Below are 21,314 nucleotides of genomic sequence, written 5' to 3'. Positions count from 1 at the left end.
ATTTTTATCGGTAACTGTGTAAATAAATATTTTGTTTGGCAAATTTTCTCCACTTAAATACAATATTATCGGTAAAAGTTTAACAATATACGTAAATAAATACAATAAATATTGTTTAAATAAATACGAAAAAAAATAAGCAAACAGCAAAAGCATTATTATAAAAGAATAGGTAACGAGAAAAGTTGAACAGTAAGTTTTATAAATAAATATTTAACCTGTGTTGGACACACAAATGTCTATCTACATAGTCCCCTGAGTATAAATAAATAGAAAGTAATATGATTATCTATACAATAGTTGGTTTTATGATTCCTAAGGGATTATTTAAAACAACAACTTAATGTAATTTAATATGTGTGTTTTGTTTAAAAGGGGGTTTATTAAAGGGATGAAGTTTTAAAATTTAAATGTCAATATTTAAAATTACAACATTTATTGAAACACTAGTTATTGAAGTGGAACAATATTTCGTTTGCTGCTGAAATGGGTTAAAAATTTATGAAAATTGTAGCGAGTTAACAATACATAATTTACAAAGTTTGTTTTTCTAATTTTAAAGATTATAGAGCATGGAAGTTATATGAAGCAATAGCAGCAAGTGTAATATTCTGATGCGCTACATTAATTGTTGCCAGTTAAGCGTAATGGGAGAAAGTTTTTTAAAAAACTTTAAACATTTAAATGGTTGGCAACAAAGGCTGCTTGTGTGAACTTATAATTGATATTTATTGGAGTTTATCTGAAGAAGTGAAATATGTTAGCGATTCATTAATTTATAACTATTATTTATTTTATACATTTATTATAATATTGTTCCTGCATTTAATGTCTAGTCCTAACAATAAGTAAGTAAATCTTATGACAAATAAGCTTCACGAGTTTTTCTAAATTCATGTTATCATTTCTTATGTACCATTTAGCTCCCATCATGGCTCTAAGAATTTTGGATTTTAGAAGATTTTAGTTTCATGTTTAGCCGCTTTGCTTCTATGTGCCGACGCCAAGTAAGGTGTCTATATAAATAAATTCCAAGTTATGCAACTTGATCAGACTGTGGGATGTTCACGCTGTTTAATGTCACTGCTAGACAATTTCCTCTCCTAAAAGAAAACGTTATATGCTTACTTTTGATTTCATTTATTTACTTGTATTCTCCAATTTTTTAGTCACGTCTCCACACGTCTGAGATAATTGTCCACATGAAATGGTGGAAATGGTTAATTCGTGCAAATCAGAAGTGTAGAATAGGTACAGGTTTGGTCATAGCACATAATATATAAAGGTTGTTATAAAATTTACGCAAAATTTGAATTTGATTTGTGTTTAGATTGTTATTTTTTATTGAATCCTAAATTACACGGCATAGGTACGTACTCACTCTTTTGTGGATATTGTCCATGACCATTTCGCATAATTATGTATGAATGTTGCTGCATTAAATTTCCTACTTCAATTTTCTGCTTGTTGGCATTCACCTTTGATTTGAAATAATCCTATAAAAAAAAATCCAATGGTGTTAAATTACACGATCGATGAGGCAAATTCTGATCACTGAAACGAGAGATTACATGATCTGGAAATCTCTCATGCAGTAATTGAATTGCATCACGAGCGGTATGACACGTGATTGCAAATTGGATCAATATAATCCAAATTTTCATTATTTTACAACGATTTCATATCGAGCTCAAGTAATAATCACTACTTGAAGAACATCATCATCAATTTCATCAGATCTTCGTAATGAGCAAGCTGGTTTCAGACCACCTCATAGTGGAACAGTCGGTAGAATGGCGATCTCCACTATATCTGATATTCATCGACTTCGCCAAAGCATTTGATACTATCCACCATCAGGCTATTTGGCACGCACTTCGATGTAAAGGAATTCCACCTAAGCTAATCGTCCTTATCAGAGCTCTGTATGGCAACTCAACAAGTCGAGTACTACATGAACGCATGTTAGGCAATCCGATTGATGTAAGCACTGTTGTACGACAGGGATGTATCCTATCTCCGCTGTTATTCAATATTGTATTGGACTCAATTATGCAGCAATCCACCCGCATTAGAACAGGCATTACATGGGGTATGAATGGTCGACTGGAAGATCTTGATTGTGCTGATGATATTTGCCTGCTCGCACACAACGACAGCTACATATCAGCCAAATTGGATGAGATACATCAGCTGGCATCGGGTGTAGGCATTCATATTAACTTCGACAAAACTAAAGTTCTACGCATCAATGCAATTAATCTCTATAAATTCAAGGTCAACAACATAGAGCTCGAGGATGTGCAATTGTTCTGCTACTTAGGTAATATCATATCCACCACAGGCGGCTCACGTAATGATATGGGATATCGCATAGGAAAGGCAAAACAGTCATTTGGTGCATTACATAGAGTGTGGAAGTCACCACAGATACATAGGAAGACTAAGCTCCGCCTTTTCTCCTCAAATGTTCGCTCCACCCTGCTATTTGGATGTGAGTCCTGGAACTGTACTGCAAGCGACATACAATCCCTGCAAGTATTTATTAACCAACAGGGACCTCTGGCAAATAGCTGACGAAGCACCAATCCGCTTAGAAATTGCAAGGAGGAAATGGAGCTGGGTTGGCCATATTTTGAGAAGACCTCATGATGATATATCAAAGATGGCAATTGACTGAAACCCTCAAGGCAGCAGAATAAGAGGAAGACCCGCTAACACTTGGAGAAGACAATTAGAATCCGAAACTAGCAGAACAGGAAAAACTTGGTCTGAGATTAAACTAATGGCACAGGACAGATCCCGATGGAAAAATTTCGTTACGACCCTTTGTTCCGACTTGGAACCATAGGAATCAATATATAAGAACTTCATTTGCGAAGTGTGGTTCAGTGATGCCTTCGTCCTAAAATCCATACCATACCATACACACAAATGAATTCACAATGTTTCAATCATTGCTTGTTTCGACAATCACATTTGAGTTCTTTGAATCTCAAATTTAAATTAACGATTATCAAATCCATTAATGTGAGAATGTACTTTATCGCTTAGAATTGTTGATTATCTACAATCCATTCGAAAATTGTCGTTAGGGCTGAGTTGTGTTGATCTTTGTAAGCTTGCAGACACTTCTACGCACTGCTTCGATATTCAGAATTTTATTTTAGTATAATCGGCATTATTCTCATAATACGTATGAATTGACTTTGGTTATCTCTTTTTATCCAGGGCCTTCTAACAAGTAGCAGAACCATTTAATAGAATTGGCTTAATAACAGTAGCATAATAATATTAATGCTTCATCCGAGGCTCTCTATTGTTTATTCCGTTAACATCTTTTCTTTTTTTCTTGTTGGGCCAGCACGCAGGTATCATCCTACTCATGAAAATCATAATGGGATGAAGCAGAGGGAGTAGTATTTGTGGAAATTCGATTTGAATCTTCCTAAATTGAAAGTGAGCAGCCAGGAAATTTTTTCCACATATGGACATTACAGCTAAATACCGAATTTTCTTTATAGTGTATTCTGCGGTTCACAGTCCAATCGATCACTCAGGGATAAACTCTTGATGATAGTAGTCACTAAAATTCTTTCCAGTTCAGAGAGTGATTGATCACTATCCGACAAGTGAAAATCACTTGCGAAATAATTCAGTTAAAAGGTTAGCTTAATCAACGGCATCAGTCATTGTTGGATCATCATTTTACTCTTTAACGAATGACCAAACATTTTTACTGAAATAGTTGACGTTCCCTTTCTGAAATTATGCATTATTTCATACAACATAATAAAGGTCTTGTTTTTTAGACATCTATTAGTGTTACAAGTTATTAACATATCACAAATATAGTTATCAAGTTATATTATTAATACTGCACTGATTTATTTTGTGCTTGGAACTAAAAAGTTAAGAAAAATTAAAAAAAAAATCACCCAGGCCAGCAAAACAAGTTTGTAGACGAAGAATTGGAGGCATTACTCTATGAAGATTGTTGTAAAACTCAAAAAGCGCTTGCAAAATCAACTACTCAATCTGCAATTTAAAAGTATTTACAAGCAGCAGAATTCATCCAAAAGCAGGGAAATTTGATACCATACGAATTGAAGCTGATAGAACTTGAAATACAATTGGTTATGTCTGAAATGCTGCTTGAAAGCCACAAAATAAAATCATTTTTGCATTGTAAAATGGATCCATTACGATAAATCGAAGCGTAAGTGATCGTATGTGAAGCCCGGCTAACCAACCGAATCGACACCAAAGCTAAATATCGATTGGGCTAAGGTAATTCTCTGTATTAGATGGGAGCAAAATGAGCTTCTGAAATCTGACCAGACCATTACAGGCAACCAGCACTGAACTCAACTGATCCATTTGAAGCGAAGATAAAGAAATGGTTGGGAAGTTTTGCCTCATCCGCCTTATTGCCCCGTCCGACTACTATTTGTTTTGATCGATGGAGAATGCTCTCTCTGGGATACGCTTCACTTTGGAACAGAGTATACGATATTGGCTTTATTCGTTCTTGGCCTCAAAAAATGGGCAGTTCTTCTGGCTCAGAATCCATATGTTGCCAGAAAGATTGAAAAAGGTCGTAGCTAACATTGGCCAATACTTTGAATACATTTATATATTCTGCTGAGCCGAATCTTATATTCTCATCACCAAAGATAAAGATTGAAATCAATTTTAGTTTAAAAAGAAATTTTGTGAATAAAATTGTTTGGTGAAAAAATATTTGTTGAAAAAACTATTTTTCTCGACTTTGGATATCCGTGAGTTTTTGCTTATATTTCGGCTATTTATGGATCGATTTTTTCGAATTGAAATATCAACGAAATCGTGGTTTTTAGCATAAATCTGTATAGATTTTGCATAGATTTTCCCGAATTTAGCAACAGAACCAGGACTATAGAGGATATACTTATTAGGTATGTATGTTATTTGGGGGCTTTAGAAAGTTGATTTCAACAGACATATAGACATGGCTTTATTGACTCCGCTATCTATAATGATCGGGAATATATATACTGTATGGGTTCGCATATTATTACAAAATTCGCATTAAAGTTACAAAGAATGTGTTCGTAATGTATACTGACTAATTTTGGACAAATTACAAGGATTTTGGCCCATCTAGCAATCCAAATACAAACTTCAGCTCTAGTCATTAAAGTTAAACAAATTCTTTGAAAACGCGCTTTAATTCACCATTAGGTACCTTCAAAAACAAATGCACTTATGACTTTTTATTATAAAATCATTACTGGAAAAACATTTAAAAGAGAAATATAAAAAAGCAGGAAATTTATAATGACAACCATTTAACCGCACACACATTTTTTTAATCATTGTTTTTAATTTTTTTTTTATTTAAAAATATAATAATAATTATTATTTTACTTTAATTCAATGAAGCGAATATTGTTCGTTTTTCAACAGACAGCTACACACTGTGACATACTGACACTATCATTGCAATTTATTATTATGTGATATAAATTTCTCACCTCTCATGACAACAAATATCGTAGACAAACCAGGATATATTTCATTTGCCATATCCGTAAAAACCTTCAACAGTTTTAGAAAAAAAAAGAAGAAAATCATGAAAAACGAAAGCAAGAAAAAATAAAACAAAACCTGGATGAAAAACACTATACGGACATACATACGTATAGAAAAGTAATGGCAAGAAGTGTGTGAAAATGTGTTGCAATTAATGTCACATCAGTTTTACGTTGTCTGTTGTCATTTGTTGAAATTTGTTCAAATTAAATGCAGTCACTATTGGCCCTAACTCAAGACAACGACTTTTTGTATTTTCTACATACATCTCTGGCTATCTGTACACCTACAGACAATTGCTGAGACAAAACTGCACTATTTATAAAATATGTTGAAGATAGAAAAAAAAACTAAAAGAATATAAGAATTGTATATACATTTCATGTTAGAATCTAAAGCTGTGAATTTAAGAAATAGTAGAAAACAAAGCTAAAATAATTTTCTGCAAAAAAAAAAAACAAAAGCAAACTATTGTACCTACAAGCATCTACTGTAACAATGTCAAAAACACTGTCACCTATTATATATAGGTTGCTGTTCCTTTTTTTCTTCTATTTACAAGTACGTATGTAGGACTTCTTATTCTTCTAGCAATTTTTGTTTTATTTTTTTTTGGGTAAAACAGTAATTCAATGTCTTGGAGATTCCATGCAACAGATGTACCTTCGTTTATGTGTAGCACTACTTGCACACAATTCGTATGTATGTTTATTTATAACTGTCTTGTCTTTTACTTTCATCTCATCTCGTCTCGTCAGTACTTGTCGTATGTTTTTCTGTTCCTTTAGTGCAAAATTATTCTTTTGTTACATTTTGTTACATATTTTTTGTTTCTCTGCTATTGTTGCTTCATTTGGTAAGTGTTGTACGACATCTTACGGTATGTAGTTTTTTATATGTTTTTTTTGTTGCTGTCAGCAAATGTTTATACAGTAATGGAGTATTTTTTCTGAGGATATATCACATTTGTATTTCATTCAAACTGCACACACAGTAATAAGACTTTTTACAATTATGAATCTATTCGGCAATTAGATTCGAGAAAAGAAGAATATAATTACTAAATGTTAAAGATTGTATATCTTTGTATTTTCAAAATACTGCATCGGATCCGGATCGAATTGAAATTTCTTGATATCCTAGCCAAAACAGTTTTCCGCAATTGTCCCAAGTTTGGTTAAGATAGGATCACCCGATTGGAATATAAATCCCATTTACAAAGTTGCACCCTTATGTCAACAGCATACATACCTGGGTATCCATTAAGGTATTCATTCGACTAATGATCGTTCGATTAATCGAATAATTTCTTATGAATAATTTAAAAATGGCCATTTTCGAATAACGAATAATTCGAACAATTTTATTTAGAACAAGTAAGAGAGCTATATTCGGCTGTGCCGAATCTTATATACCCTTCACCAAATTATACTTAAAAATATATTTTTTTTTAAATATTTTTATTTAAACAAAATCAAAATTTTTATTTTAATGTTTTAAAATTTTTTTAACATTTTTTTTTCCAAATTGCTTTTCAATTTTTTTTAAAAAAAGTTTTTTTAAATTTCTTTAATTATTTTTTTTGGAAAAAGAATTTATGACAAAAAAAAATTTTTGATGAAAAAAAAATTCGGGTTAAAAAATATTTTTGAGATTTTTAAATATACCGATCGATTTATAATCACCTTCGAAGTCGATTAAACGATGTCCGTCTGGCTGGCTGTCCATGCAATTTTTAAGCTATTTCGATCAAATTTGGTACATATAATTTTTTTGGCCCATGGAGCAAGCCAAAAAAAAATTTTTGATGAAAAAAAAATTCATTGTATGTCCAACTTCTATGGTCTTATATACGTCGTTGCAAAGGTCTTTGAAATATCTATCATTATATATCCATATCGTCTATATTAATGACTTAGTAATCCAGATATAGGTCAAAAATAAGTCAAAAATCGAGGTTGTCCTATTTTTTTCCTTATATCTCAGCCATTTGTGGACCGATTTTCTCGATTTTAAATAGCCGACCGAGCCGGAAGAATTTCGGAGATATTGATGTATGAGTCGTGTATGTAAGTTATTTGGGGGCTTCGGAAAGTTGATTTCAACATACAGACGGACATGGCTATATCGATTCTGCTATCTATAACGATCCAGAATATATATACTTTATGGGGTCGCAAATGAAAAATGTGGAGATTACAAACGGAATGACAAACTTATATATATCCTTGCCACTCATGGTGAAGGGTATAATAATCGAATAAAACAAATAAATGTTCATATATATTTAAATTTAGTAAATTGCTTAAAATTTTTTATAATTTCAAATTTAAGTTAATGACTCACAAAAATTGTATTGTTTATTAAATTCGACAAATAACTAAAAACAAAAGGACTTTCGATCACTGTAGATGAGTGTTCCGATAGCTAATTCTATAAATATATAAATATTACTGCAAGAAGTTACAATTCTAAAAACAAATCTTTCAAAATGTTTAACTTAGGACTTGAACCAATGAAAATAAAAGGTACTGAATAAAATATTTGTTATTTAGCTGGCGAAATATTAATATTTTAACTTAGATTAAAGTGGAGTTGAATGTGATTTTGACACGGTCGTCGAAAGTGATATTGAGGATGACATTTATAATGATTACATTGAAATAGATGAAGGCAATGATCTTAAAATATATGTATATAAGTGATGTTATTAACCGCGTATGTAAGTGTTGCAAAATATTTAATAAATCGAATGAGAAACACAAATATTGCAAGAAAAACATGGAGTTCGTCTTACACATGATTTTGAACATGGTTGAACAGCTTTGTCTAACATGGTAATAAACTTTTTTCGTATTTATAAATGAGTCAATCATACACTCCCTGACTTAAAAGCGATGTTCACAGACAATGATATCAAACTTTGGACATATTCCCTTTATTGTGTAATTCCCCAAGACCACTTCATTAAGCAAAGATTCGGCAACGTTGATAGAGCTTGATGTATGATACAATTTGTTATAAATAATTTAGAACTAGTTTATAATTAATTTACTAAAGAATTAGTTACTCAATTTAAAACCCGAATTAATGAACGACATAAAAAAGTTCTTAATACGTTTATATTGTATTTGAATTCAGGATCATGTCCAACTAGGTCAAATTTTTTAAACCATAGCATCAAAACGGAAACTAATGGGTTTGCTAGTCAATTATTTTGTAGATTGTTCGGTAGTTAATCTGATCAGAATATTTCTGTTGAAAATTTAATGATGGACTTTATTTTCGAATGTTTTTTAACATTATCAATACTTAAATTGATAACTTTAACGTTATTTTTTGTTTTTCTTTAACAATAAAATATTAAAAAACCGAAATCAAAACTTCATTCTTTATTTTATTAAAAAAATTTAAATTATTCGAATAATTCGATTAATTTTAAACGTGTGATCGAATTATTCGAACAAGTTAATATCTCTTATTCGAATTATTCGTTTTATTCGAACAAGAGAAAAATCGAATAATTCGAATACCCTAGTATCCATAGTAAAACGCATGCAAATAATGATAAAATTGAAAAGTATAGTATTTTTTCAACGTTTTTACCCACCCTACTTCACATCTTTTATAACAGAGGGACCAAATATATCCCGATTTTCTCCATTTATCTTTCATTGGCCTAACAACAAATGTAAATGTCAAACAAAAAAAGAGTTATTTAAAAATCGTGACTGACTCCAAAGTTATATGTTTTTGAACTTACAAAAATTTAAAAAGGCGAATTTTCGCTACTTTTTTGGAAAAAAGTATTTTTTTTATTTTTAAGTTATCTAAAAAATTTCAAGGAAGATGTATTAGGAATTTATGCTTTTTGAATAGCTAACTTTACACTAAATATTTTAAATGAAAATAAATTTAAAAATTATTGATACGAAGGGGACCAGGTCCATTCAAATAACGCCTATTTTTTATGTAAAATTCAAATTTAGGGCAAAAATTCTCAAATCGCGTAGTCGATATCAAAATGAAGTAACCTATTTCAAATGGCTAAGTATATTCTTAATTATTTTGTAAACGCGTTCAGATAACCGCGCTGCTGGTGTGTATATTGTTGTAAAAAAAACTAAAAAATCACATTTTTGGGATTTTTCAAAACTTTTTTGGGAATTACTGGATTCCTGATTATAAATTTCAAAATTGGTTTTTATTTTTCTATATCTAATAGAAAAGTCTATATAACTGTAAAATTTTATTAAAAACTATTAATAAATAAAAAATTAATTTTATCTTTGCAAAAACTCAATAAAAAGCATTTTTTGACATACCTACACAACCACTTTTTTCAAAAAACAATGACTAAATGTAAGGGTAAAACTGGTTATAATAAAATGTTTAAACCTTTTGTCTATTTCTAAGAAAATAAAAAAAAAAATAATACAGATATTCGAACAAACGAGTTAGATATTAGCATTTTTATGCTAACGGCATGCTATTCACCATATAAAACGTATGAACATACCCAGGTATGTTGCTGTTGTCGTGCGTAAAGTAGTTGACATAAAGGTTAAACTTGTTTTGTGAGAACTTTTGTAGAGGAGCTATAATGGACCATTTATAACCCATTTTATGTTGGGTTGGTCCCATAATCCAACAATAATTATGTGAAATTTTATTTGTTTAGTGCTTAGAGCTTCTTTTATAGCCCTAATCGAGGGACTTAAAGACAAACATGCTGAAGTTTATGTCAATATTTTATACGAATCGAAGATTCTTGAGAATTTTTATAGATGCATAGATTTGCATCAGTAAATATTGAGGTCTGACTGAAGTGTATAGCAAACATACCAGGTTCACTGACTGACGAACACATTATGGATTCGCAATGTTATCCAGAGAAAATCTAATTTTAGATGGGAACATCGACAAGGTTTTCAGGCTCCATAAAAACGTGATACCCTACTATACAAATTTATAAGCGCAATTCGCATAATACTGACAACAATATGATGTTTGACACAAGTTTCTTTAACAGTTGACTAATCATAATAAACAAAATAAACACTCGTATGTGAAAATAATTATAAATATTTGTACAAATGCAAACGTATAATTTAAATTGAGCCACCATTAAAATAATGAAAAAATCAAACAAATATTCTTGGTTGGAAAAAAAGTGAAGTAAACAAAACTCAAGTAAAATGACATTACATGACAGTTGACATCTACTTTACTTAATTACAATAGACATTTCAACATAATTAGACTTTCTTGATTTGAAACTTTCCGGTGTGTCTGTATGTGGTTGTGGGAAATGGCAAGAAAACATTTTATATTTTAATTTAATTGCTATTAAAGATAACTTTAAATTTTACATATTGGGTAAAATGAGAGAACGAAATGTAAATAGAAGCATAAGGCTTTGTTCAGACGGCTGTCAGTTCTAATAATATTATCAGATGTAGTAATGTGCTAATAATTGCCACCACAATGTAGATTGTCAGTTCACACGGTTACAAGACATTTGTTAGAAAATCTGTCAGTCAATAGTATTTTCTTGATTGTTCAGAAAATTTAAATCGTGAATAAAATCGCGATTTAAAAGAATAAAAAAGCAAATGTTCTCAAAAGACTCCAAAGAGTGTGTGTTTATTGAATATGGTGCAAATTGAAAGTCCCAAGTTAAAAAACTTGTGTTTTTTCTATGTTTTGGTATAACTCATGATACATTAATGAATTTATTAACATTATATTAAACTGTTTATATATTTTCCTTGTCTTTACTCTTAACAGCCCAACAATTTACCTCTTGCCGGAAATTACTTTTTCTTTCTAATACTTATAATAACTATAACTTTCCAAACTCCTTAAATCAAACCATCTATCAATTAAACCAAAGTTTATTCCCAAATTTACTTATTTACCAATGATTAGCTAGTTTTGATGTATCATTACTCGCACCATACTGCTTTGATACTTATTAACATTTACATTTAATTAACGTGTATTCCCCTAAGTTTAATTTATTTTATTTTGAATTAATGTTTATATATATGTATTTGGTAAAAGCTTAATTACTTACTATTTTATTTCATGTTTCTTTGCAGGTTATTTTTGGCATATTACAGATCTGCATTTAGATACAATATATTCAACGCAGGGAGATGTTATGCGCAGTAAGTAAACATTTGTTTTTAAATATCATTAAATCTGAATTAATATACGTATACCAGATTATATAGATTGAAATTACAGAAACACCCTCAAATTCAGAGGTTATTCTGAAAAACCGTTTTCAGTGATTTTCGTCAACTTATCGACCTGTAACTCAGTCAGGTTTTTTAAATTCTTTAATGAGCTTTGAAAGAAAACTGATTACGATTTAAAAGTAATTACATTTTTTGATACATTTGTAAGTTATAAATATTGTTTGTGTTAAGATTATCTAAAGAAAAACTAAATTTATCAAATTTGTTTGATTTTAGTTGCTTTTCATTGCTTATTTTGATATGAAAGCTTATAAAAATTTATAATAATATATAAAGGAAATTTAGTTCTTATCAAAACTTGGTTTTAATTATACAAATCGGATGAAAATTCTAAAAGTTATTCAAATTTCATTAATACCTTTTTTAGTATTTTCTAAAAAAAAAAATATATACAAAAACAATATTTGTACAATTTTTAATTTACAAGGTAAATTTTTTCGAACTTTTTTGCGGAAAACTTTAATAAATTTTACAATATATGTATAAACCGATTTTAACAAGTAATATATCGAGCCCTTAGCGCCAAATTATCGTAAGCGACATTTTCTAAATTTTTTTTATTGCAAAAATTAAAATTTTATGGACCGACTGATGTTTTAACGTTCTCAGAATATCAAAATTGTTAATAACTTCAAAATTATAGGGGGTAAGATTTTATCGTAAGTCAATGTTTACATTTTACAGTAAACGAATTTTATCGTAAGCGACACATAGTGGTATAGAAAAAAAAGAAGGAAATAAAACTGTAACTTCTAAATGGTTAGATTGGTTTGAATGAAATTTCACATGCGCAAAGAAGAAGTGCTGTCGAGTTCAAGTTCTGAATGTGGACCTCATGGGCCCACTAGTGGCGCGACCAAGGGTCCTCAAAGTAGGACACCTCGGGTGTGTTACATTTTTAAAACAATCCTATTTCTTCGTTTGTGTTCCGATTTCAAAAAACTAACACATATAAAATCATCGAGCGTTACAAAAGACCTAGTCGAAGCTATCAATTACCTATTATATCATAGGAGATATTCGCATTTGAAAATTAAATGTTCAATATTTTTACCCAACCTACTCCAGTTTTTTGATAACAGCGTATCCAAATATTTTCCGATTTTCTCCAGTTTTTCTTCATTGGACTAACAAGAAAAAGAACTGTTTAAAAATAATGACTAAGTCCGACGTTATATGCATTTGAATTTTAAAAAGCCGATTTTTCGCAAATTTTTTGGGAAAAAAGACCTGTTTTTCTTTTTAAGTTATCACAAAAAATTTTTAAGAGGATGTATAAGGAATTTATACTTTCTGAAAGCTAAGTTCTCATAAAATATTTTAAATGAAAAAAAAATTAAAAATTTTTGTTACCGAAGGGACCAGGTCCATTAAAAAACACCTATTTTTTATGTAAAATTAAACTTTAGGGCAAAAATTCTCAAATCGCATACTCGATATCAAAATATAATAACCGATTTTGGATGGCCCAATATGCTCTTAATTATTTTGTAAAGGGTTCCGATAACTCCGACCCTGGTATGGATATTATAGCCAAAAAACAAAAAATTTCCATTTTTGGGATTTTTCAACACTTTTTTGGGAATTGCGGGATTGCTGATAATAAATTTCAAAATTCGTTTTTATTTTTCCATTTTGAATAGAAAATTTTACATAACTGTGAAATTTCATTAAAAACTATTCATAAATAACAATTTCATTTCAATTCGAAAAATTTGTATCTATGCAAAAATTCAATATTTGTCATATTTTTCAATGAAGTATTCCATGAATTTTTAATTGTCAAAGGTTATAAATATTTTTGAAAAATAGACTAGCTTGAACGAAATTATATTATATCGCATCATAACATTTTTAATTCTATGAACAAATTTCAAAACAATCGAAAAAACCTTCTCCTGTAAAATTTGTGTTTTGTCGCTTACGACAATTTGGCGCTAAGGGCTCGCTTAAAATTTTGAAATATTTGTACAACATAAATTTATTAAAATTATGGACCATTGCTAATTATGAACTTTTCCTATCGTTCTAACAACATACGGATTTCGAGCCAAAAAAATTTATAATCTTTTGATGCCAAGAACGAAACAAACCAATATTGGGTACTCTATTCCAAAATGAAGCCTATCCTTGAGATAGCGTTCTGCTTTGATAGAAACAAATAGTATTCTAAATAACTTAAGAAGTAGAGCAAAACTTCTTACATATGACGATTTTTTTTTACAAAATTCGACATTTTCGAAGCAAAAAAATCTTGCTGTTTACGTTGTAATGTTCAGTAACTAAGTGAGAATAAGTGTCAGATATGTACTCTTCAAAATGTCATATAAGGTTTTGAAAACATAAACCGAGTTCAAAAAATGCGCCATGTACATATTGTGAATCTACAATTATTAAGTAATTTTTATTATTTTAGAAATGATACAATTTATCTCAAAGTTAACTAAAAATCCAATTTTTTTTTTTCTAATATTTATAAATTGAGCAGCAAAACTGCAAACTTTCTTTTTTTTGTTTTAAAGTAGAAATGCCGTAGTTTTCAATAATGTCTGTTTACAATTCAACAATCAACTACTATATTTTAGACAAAGAATAATAACAAGAAGTGAAACGCTGTCAAAAAAAACCTAACTATAAGAATGTATTGATATAATTTTATTTATATGTATTGGTTTTCAAACCACTTTCACCACACTCCTCAAACACAGAGTTGTAAAAAAGCGACCTTAAAAATTATACCAAAATTTTATTACAATTAAATTTAAAAATTCAAACAATTCTCAAATTATTTGAATTATTTTTGACCTGGAAAGGTTTTATAAATAGATTTTTCCGCTTTTTATTCCATAATTTTTGCAAAAATTAATTTTATTTGAATTTTGTTTTATTAATTTCCAATACTAAATTTTACAAATGTGTTTTTTGTAGTTTTTATTTCAACCCCCAAAAAAATAATGTCAAAAAATTTAAAAAAATATTTTTTTCGTTTTTGCAAAATATACACGTTTCGGTTATTTAAATGGTTTAAATGTTTGGAAAAAAAATATCAAAAATATTATGTGATGGTGAAAGTATGTGTTAGAATTGCAATTTTGTGCAATTTTCAAGAAAAAGTTTTGAAGTTAAATCTCTCTCTCAAGTGTGTTGAATTCACATACTACTTGTATGTGAGAAGAGAGAGAAGTTGTTGTTGTAGAAAAAATGAGAGGCTTCCCTTCTTGTTATTCTTTGATTTTAGACTTTAAAAAAAAAATATTGAAATTATTTTGACACATTTTTCTTTAAAAATACAATAATTTGTATACACCTAAATACAAAGAATAACAAGAAGGGAAGCCTCTCAATTTTCCTACAACAACAACCTCTCTCTCTTCTCACATACAGGTAGTATGTGAATTCAACACACTTGAGAGAGAGATTTTACTTCAAAACTTTTTTTTGAAAATTGCAATAAAATTGCAATTTTAATACACTCTTTCACAAACACATACAATTTTTTAATTTTTTTCCACACATTTAAACGCTTAAATTAACCGAAACATGCATATTTTGCACAAACGAAAAATATTTTATTTAATTTTTTTTCACATTCAATTTTTGGGTGTTGAAATTAAAACTGAAAAAAACACATTTGTAAAATTTCGTATCGAAAATTAATACAAAATGCAAATAAGTTTAATTTTTGCAGAAATTATTGAATAAAAAGATGAAAAAGATGACCTTTCCAGGTCAAATATAAAATAAATAATTTGAGAATTGTTCAAATTTTTAAATTGAATTGTAATAAAATTTTGTTATAATTTTTAAGGGCGCTTTTTTACAACTATGTGTGTTTGAGGAGTGTGGTGAAAGTGGTTTTATCACCAATACATATAAACAATATGTTACCAATACATTCATATAGTTAGGTTTTTTTTGACAACCGACTTAGGTTTTTTTGACAGCGTTTCACTTCTTGTTATTATTCTTTGCCTAAATACCTGAAGTTGAAGGTTGAAATAAAACTTCAAAAATATAAGCACTTTTTTGTATTAAAATTCAAATTTCACTACTATATAGGGTTCCCAATTTCCCGGACTTTTTTTCTTTCCCGGGAGGAAATTAAAAATAGTTTCATTCCCGGGAATTCCCGAGTATTTTTTAACACTAAATTAAACCAAAATCCAGAAATTTTTTTCGAATAAATTGACTTATAAATGCACCAGGGCACAGTGGGGCAGAATTGAAATTTTTTGGAAATAAATCTGGCATTTCTAAACCGCTGGTCCGATCGGGATAATATTTGAGTTGGGTGTAGCCAAGGAGTATTCGAGTTTAAGTTATTAAAATGGGCCCTACAAATAATCCAGGGGCGGCGCTATGGTGGCTCAAAGTAGGGTACCTTCGACATGTAAAATTTTTAAACACGTGCCATTTTTTTGTTTTCTATCCGATGGAAAGCGCTCGGCTAGATCTTGGATTTTCTTTGTTAGTTAGACAACTAAACTAGCAACAGTATACAAAAGATTTCAGAGCAATATCAATTACGAATCCAAAAATAACAGATTTTCAATTTAAAAATTCAAAAAATAGTATATTTTTGCTGTTTTTTGGACAAAAAGGTGACTTAACTCTTTTTTTATTAAAAAACAACTTTCTTTAAGAACATATAACAATTTTATGTTTTTCTATAAAGCTTCTTTACGGAGAACATTTGGTATAAAAAACATGTCCTATTTTTCGAACATGTCGGCCCTACGCCCTTCGGAAATTGACCTATTTTTTATTAAAATTTCAACTTTGGGCCACATGTTCTAAAATCCCAAAGCTGGGGTCAGAAAACGGAAAGCAGCTTTGGAAACCCTGATGTATTTCCTATTTATCCCTAAAGTATTTTCCAAGCCACAAAGGAAATGCGGACCCTATAGGCAAAATTGTAAAAAATACCATTTTTGGGATTTTCGCTCCAATTTTTAGGAATTGCGGTATTCGCTTTGATCTTTTGACAAGTTTTTTTACACCTTGTTATTTAGAATGAGAAACTTAAAAAACGCTGAAAATTTCAGTGAGTGTCGCTAATAAATAAAGATTTTATTACATATTACATATTCATTGAGTTTCTAAAACTAAAATTTATATCAAAATTTTAATACACAGAGGAAACAGATTCGTGATTGAGAATCGAATGATTCTATCTTAATGACCGAATTTTACAGTTATGACTACAATATTTTGTAAGGGGTAACTAAAGTTTGGTTGCCTCAACTGAAATTCTTCTTTATCAATTGACTTTCTGTTGTTAGAACTGAAAAATTCAATGTGTGCAACCGAATCATTCGATTGGCAACAAATTCGGTTGCTATCACGAATCTGTTTTCTCTGTGTAGGATTGCAAATATTAGGAACAATTTGATTTATTCCGAGCTATATTGTTTTGTTTAGATAAGTTAATTTTTGGTCTTACAAAAAAAAATTTCAAGACAATATCTCAATTAGATTCAAAAATATGCCACTTTAAAACTCCGTCCTTCAAAAATATTTGTGCTTTTTCATACTAAAGAATTTGTATAAATTTTCATAATGTGACTGAGTCAGAACCAATGATTTGTGTTGAATAAAATATTAAGAAAATTTATAAAAAATGTTCTCCATTTGAATAATACCTTCGATACCAATTTCAGCTATCAGATACACCTATCAGATTCGTATATATAGACCATCTGCATTAAAGATCTGACATCATTTTTAATGTAGACACAACACTTCCAATTTTCATTTGGAACTTTCTCAATTTCAATTTGAAATTCTCATGGAATATGAAACACAAATAGTTCCCTATAAATTTATAGAAAACTTAAAAAAACTACAGTGAAGACTTTCATTTACACAGAAATACCCATTGTGCATAATGCTTTTCTTAGCCAAGAACAGTTTTATACAATGTCAGCAAAAAAATTTATATATTTTTGTTTACTAAACCAAATTCTATATATATTATTTCAGTGGAAAATTTTGGTTTGTAAAATGAAAAAATAACTAACAGCCAGAAAAAATTACAACAAATTGTCTTAATTTGATTTTGTAATTTCCATGATGCCAAGAAAAATAAACATTATCATGAGTTCTTTTTTTCTTCATCATACCTTAGACAATGCTTTGAATTTTTATTTTTGTTTGTTGACTGTTTCTGTTTCTCTTCCGTTTTAGGTTGTTGGCGCATTGAAAGACAACCACCCAGTTCGTCCACACATTCACCAGGTCGTTATGGTGATTACCTCTGTGATAGTCCTTGGAGTCTAATTGAGTCGGCTGCCAAAGCAATGAAATCACGGCAGGGTGATAATGTTGAGTTTGTGCTGTGGACAGGGTAAGTAAACCCAGTGAATGAAAAACTAAATGAAAAAGTAAATGCAATCGTAAAAGTGTATTGTTTTAACACCAAACTGAAATAAGAGCATAAGGAAAATGTAAAGAATTGTCCAACATTTTACTGTAACTGTTTGTTAACTGAGCTTTAAAACCCAAGTAAAATGCTGACTAATAATTCATGGGGTCTTCTAAGTGATACCAAATGCAGTTGCATTTAATTTTATAAATATAAAATAACAAAAAAAAGCGAAAGAAAAACTAAAATCCTTCTTAAAGTCCCCCTTGATGTTTTAACTAATGCTTGAAGACCAAATGGAGTATAATAATAAAAAAAAGCAAAGCTAAAAGAAACTAGAAAAAAAGGACAACAATATGAAATGAGCTTTAGTATAGTTTTTTTTTATTTTTTTTTTGTATTGTATAAATGTTGTATTAGTGTTTGTGTGTTTAAGTAACATTTAAACATGACAAAAAATCCAACCATAAGAACCGCATTGCAGGTGAGCATCGAAAAGTACTAAAAACCTCAGTAAAGTTATAAAAGCCAAACTAACTTGTAAAAAGTCAGTTACCATTTAGAGCTACTAGTACTAAAGATTTGTTTAAATATACAAGCGCTGTCGCCTTAAACACACAAACACACACATTTACTTATAACAATACTTTGTAGTAAAAAAAAACTATAACAAAAAATAAAAATTTTAGCAGAAGAAAACCATAAAAAAAATGTACATGTCGTATGGAAAAATAGTCCAGTGTACTAGTGTCCTTGGAGTGTTTTTTGTGTAGACCCAATATTATTATCTGTAGCTTTTTTATACAATACGCTGTACAAATAAGTTCAAAATTATACAGTTATAAGCAAAAGTATGGTATTAGAATTTGGGATTTCAGTACAAAACCATCATAAAAAGACAAATAAATTAGTTCACTTCCTGTGAATTTGAAAAACTGAAAAATTTTTGCATTTAGTTTATAAATAAAGGAAACGATTCCTATCTTTAAATTTAAATAAAACAAAGTGTGTGTAAGACATCATCCACATTTTTTATTCGTTAGAAAGTCCTATATATGACATTATATATGGAATATAACATTGCACAAATGCCCGACGCTGCTTCGCTGGGTGGCGGCCATCCGAAATGACCAGTTTCATGACTTTTCACGCAGAGAAAAGTTATAGTCAGTAATTATTTATATCGCACACCCAGTTCAAAAGTGACAACTCAAAATTTAAAATTTTCAGAAATCGAAAATAAATATATACCAATTGAAACATAATGAAATACATTAGTATTTTTTTAGCAGTTAACAACAACAGAATACACTGATATCCTTTGTATAGATAAACAAGTGTACTGTGCATAGTTTAAGCGTAAAATTCATTTTTCTGGTTTATATAATCCGACAAATTAATTTTGAGTTGTGTCACTTTTGAACTGGGTGTGCGATATGATTGTGGTAAACATGATATAGTAATGTTAATATTCACAGGATTGTCGCAATCATATATACGATTGTAGTAAATAAATATATGTTTATGGCAACCATGTTCATGATGTAATTATTCATCATAATATATTGTTTTCAGATTGTGATATCCATAAGCCGAGAACAACATAATATGGTTAAACCTTTATCATAACAAATAAGAAAGTATTGTCGGTCAAACCCGACCATATAATACCCTACATTAAATAAAAGAACAAAAACATTTTTCTTTTAAAATTTCAATCATTTATATTGTTGAGTGATTTACTTAAGTGGGCCTTATATGGGGGCTATGTCCAATTATGGACCGATCACCATGAAATTAGGTCGTGTGATTTATGTCTACATGAAAGTTGACTATGTTGAATTTTGTGAGTATACCAACATTTCTAAGCGATTTATGCACGTTAAAGTGATTTTCGGAAGCGGGTCTATACGGGAGCTGTGACTAATTATGGACCGATCGTAACAAAATTTGGTGACATGAATTTTGTGTATATAAAACTTATTTGGAGCGGAATTTGTGGAGATACATATATAAATTAAATATTTATGACCGATAAAGTCCGATTTCGTGAGGACATTTGTATGGGGGCTAGGTGAAATAATGGACCGATTTCAGCCAGTTTCAATACGCATGGTCCTTGAGCAGAACAAATAATATATACCAAATTTCATCGAAATATCTTTTAAATTGCGACCTGTACTCTGCGCACAAGGTTTACGTGGACAGCCAGACGGACGGACATCGTTTAATCGACTAAGAAAGTGATTCTAAGTCGATCGGTATACTTTGAGGTGGGTGCTAGACTAATATTTTTGGGAGTTACAAACATCTGCACAAACGCATTATACCCTTCTCACTATGGTGGTGTAGGGTATAAAAATGGTTTTCATAAACATTTACCTATTTACAGCATTCGCGCAAATGATTGCAACAATCAAGTGAATAGTTCTCATCATTCTTATAAGGAGAATAGGGCCTCAACAAACACGTTCCAACGTGATTTATCATGGGCAAGTTATTTTATTTCTCCCCAACTTTTGTTCTTGACATCATCTTCGATGTCAATTTGTCGCCTCAATGTGTGCGCTGGTCTGCCAATTCTACATTTACCCTGAGGATTCCGTTCGATGACGTTTCTGGTGATCTCGTTAGCTGGTCTGCGTAGAATATGGCCGATCCATTTTCGCTTGCCTTTGTTTATTTCTATATCAAGTGACAGTTTATTAATTGCGGTCTACAATCTGACATTCGTGATTATATTTGGCCAAAAGTTACGTATGATTCTGCGATGACATTGGTTCGCACACACTCTGGATGCATCATTCCATGTTTCACAGCCATAAAGTGGGATTGATTTCATATTTGTGTTGAATATTTTAAGCTTCACTCGACGAGAAAGAGGTCAAAAGCTTAGCAGCTTTGATGTCAATTTGTCGCCTCCATTCGTAGGTTGTCGTCCTCCAATTCTACAGTTACCCTGAGGATTCCTGTCGAAGGCGTTTCTCGTGATGTTGTTTGCTGGTCTAATTAGAATGTTGCCGATCTGGCTTCACTTGTGTTTCTTAATTTATCTTGCAAGGAGCAGTTGAATCTGACATTTGTGATTACATTTGGCTAGGAGATACGTA

At 30.3% G+C, this 21,314-nt stretch overlaps 1 protein-coding gene across 1 annotated transcript in view; it reads left to right on the top strand.

Annotated features, from left to right (window-relative positions):
* The first annotated feature begins 1,746 nt into the window (after positions 1 to 1,746).
* LOC135955466 (uncharacterized) overlaps positions 1,747 to 21,314 on the top strand; it is a 44,028-nt gene continuing 24,460 nt past the window's right edge. The window contains exons 1-3 of the mRNA XM_065505817.1: positions 1,747 to 2,494; positions 11,679 to 11,747; positions 18,027 to 18,186. Of these exons, the coding sequence (XP_065361889.1) occupies positions 1,747 to 2,494; positions 11,679 to 11,747; positions 18,027 to 18,186 (977 nt within the window). The remainder of the gene's footprint in view (positions 2,495 to 11,678; positions 11,748 to 18,026; positions 18,187 to 21,314) is intronic.

Source organism: Calliphora vicina, chromosome 3 (genome assembly GCF_958450345.1).
Source record: "Calliphora vicina chromosome 3, idCalVici1.1, whole genome shotgun sequence".
Taxonomy (NCBI): Eukaryota; Metazoa; Arthropoda; class Insecta; order Diptera; family Calliphoridae; genus Calliphora; species Calliphora vicina.
The sequence above is the reverse complement of the archived record's forward strand: the minus strand, read 5'-3'. Positions and strand labels throughout refer to the sequence as shown.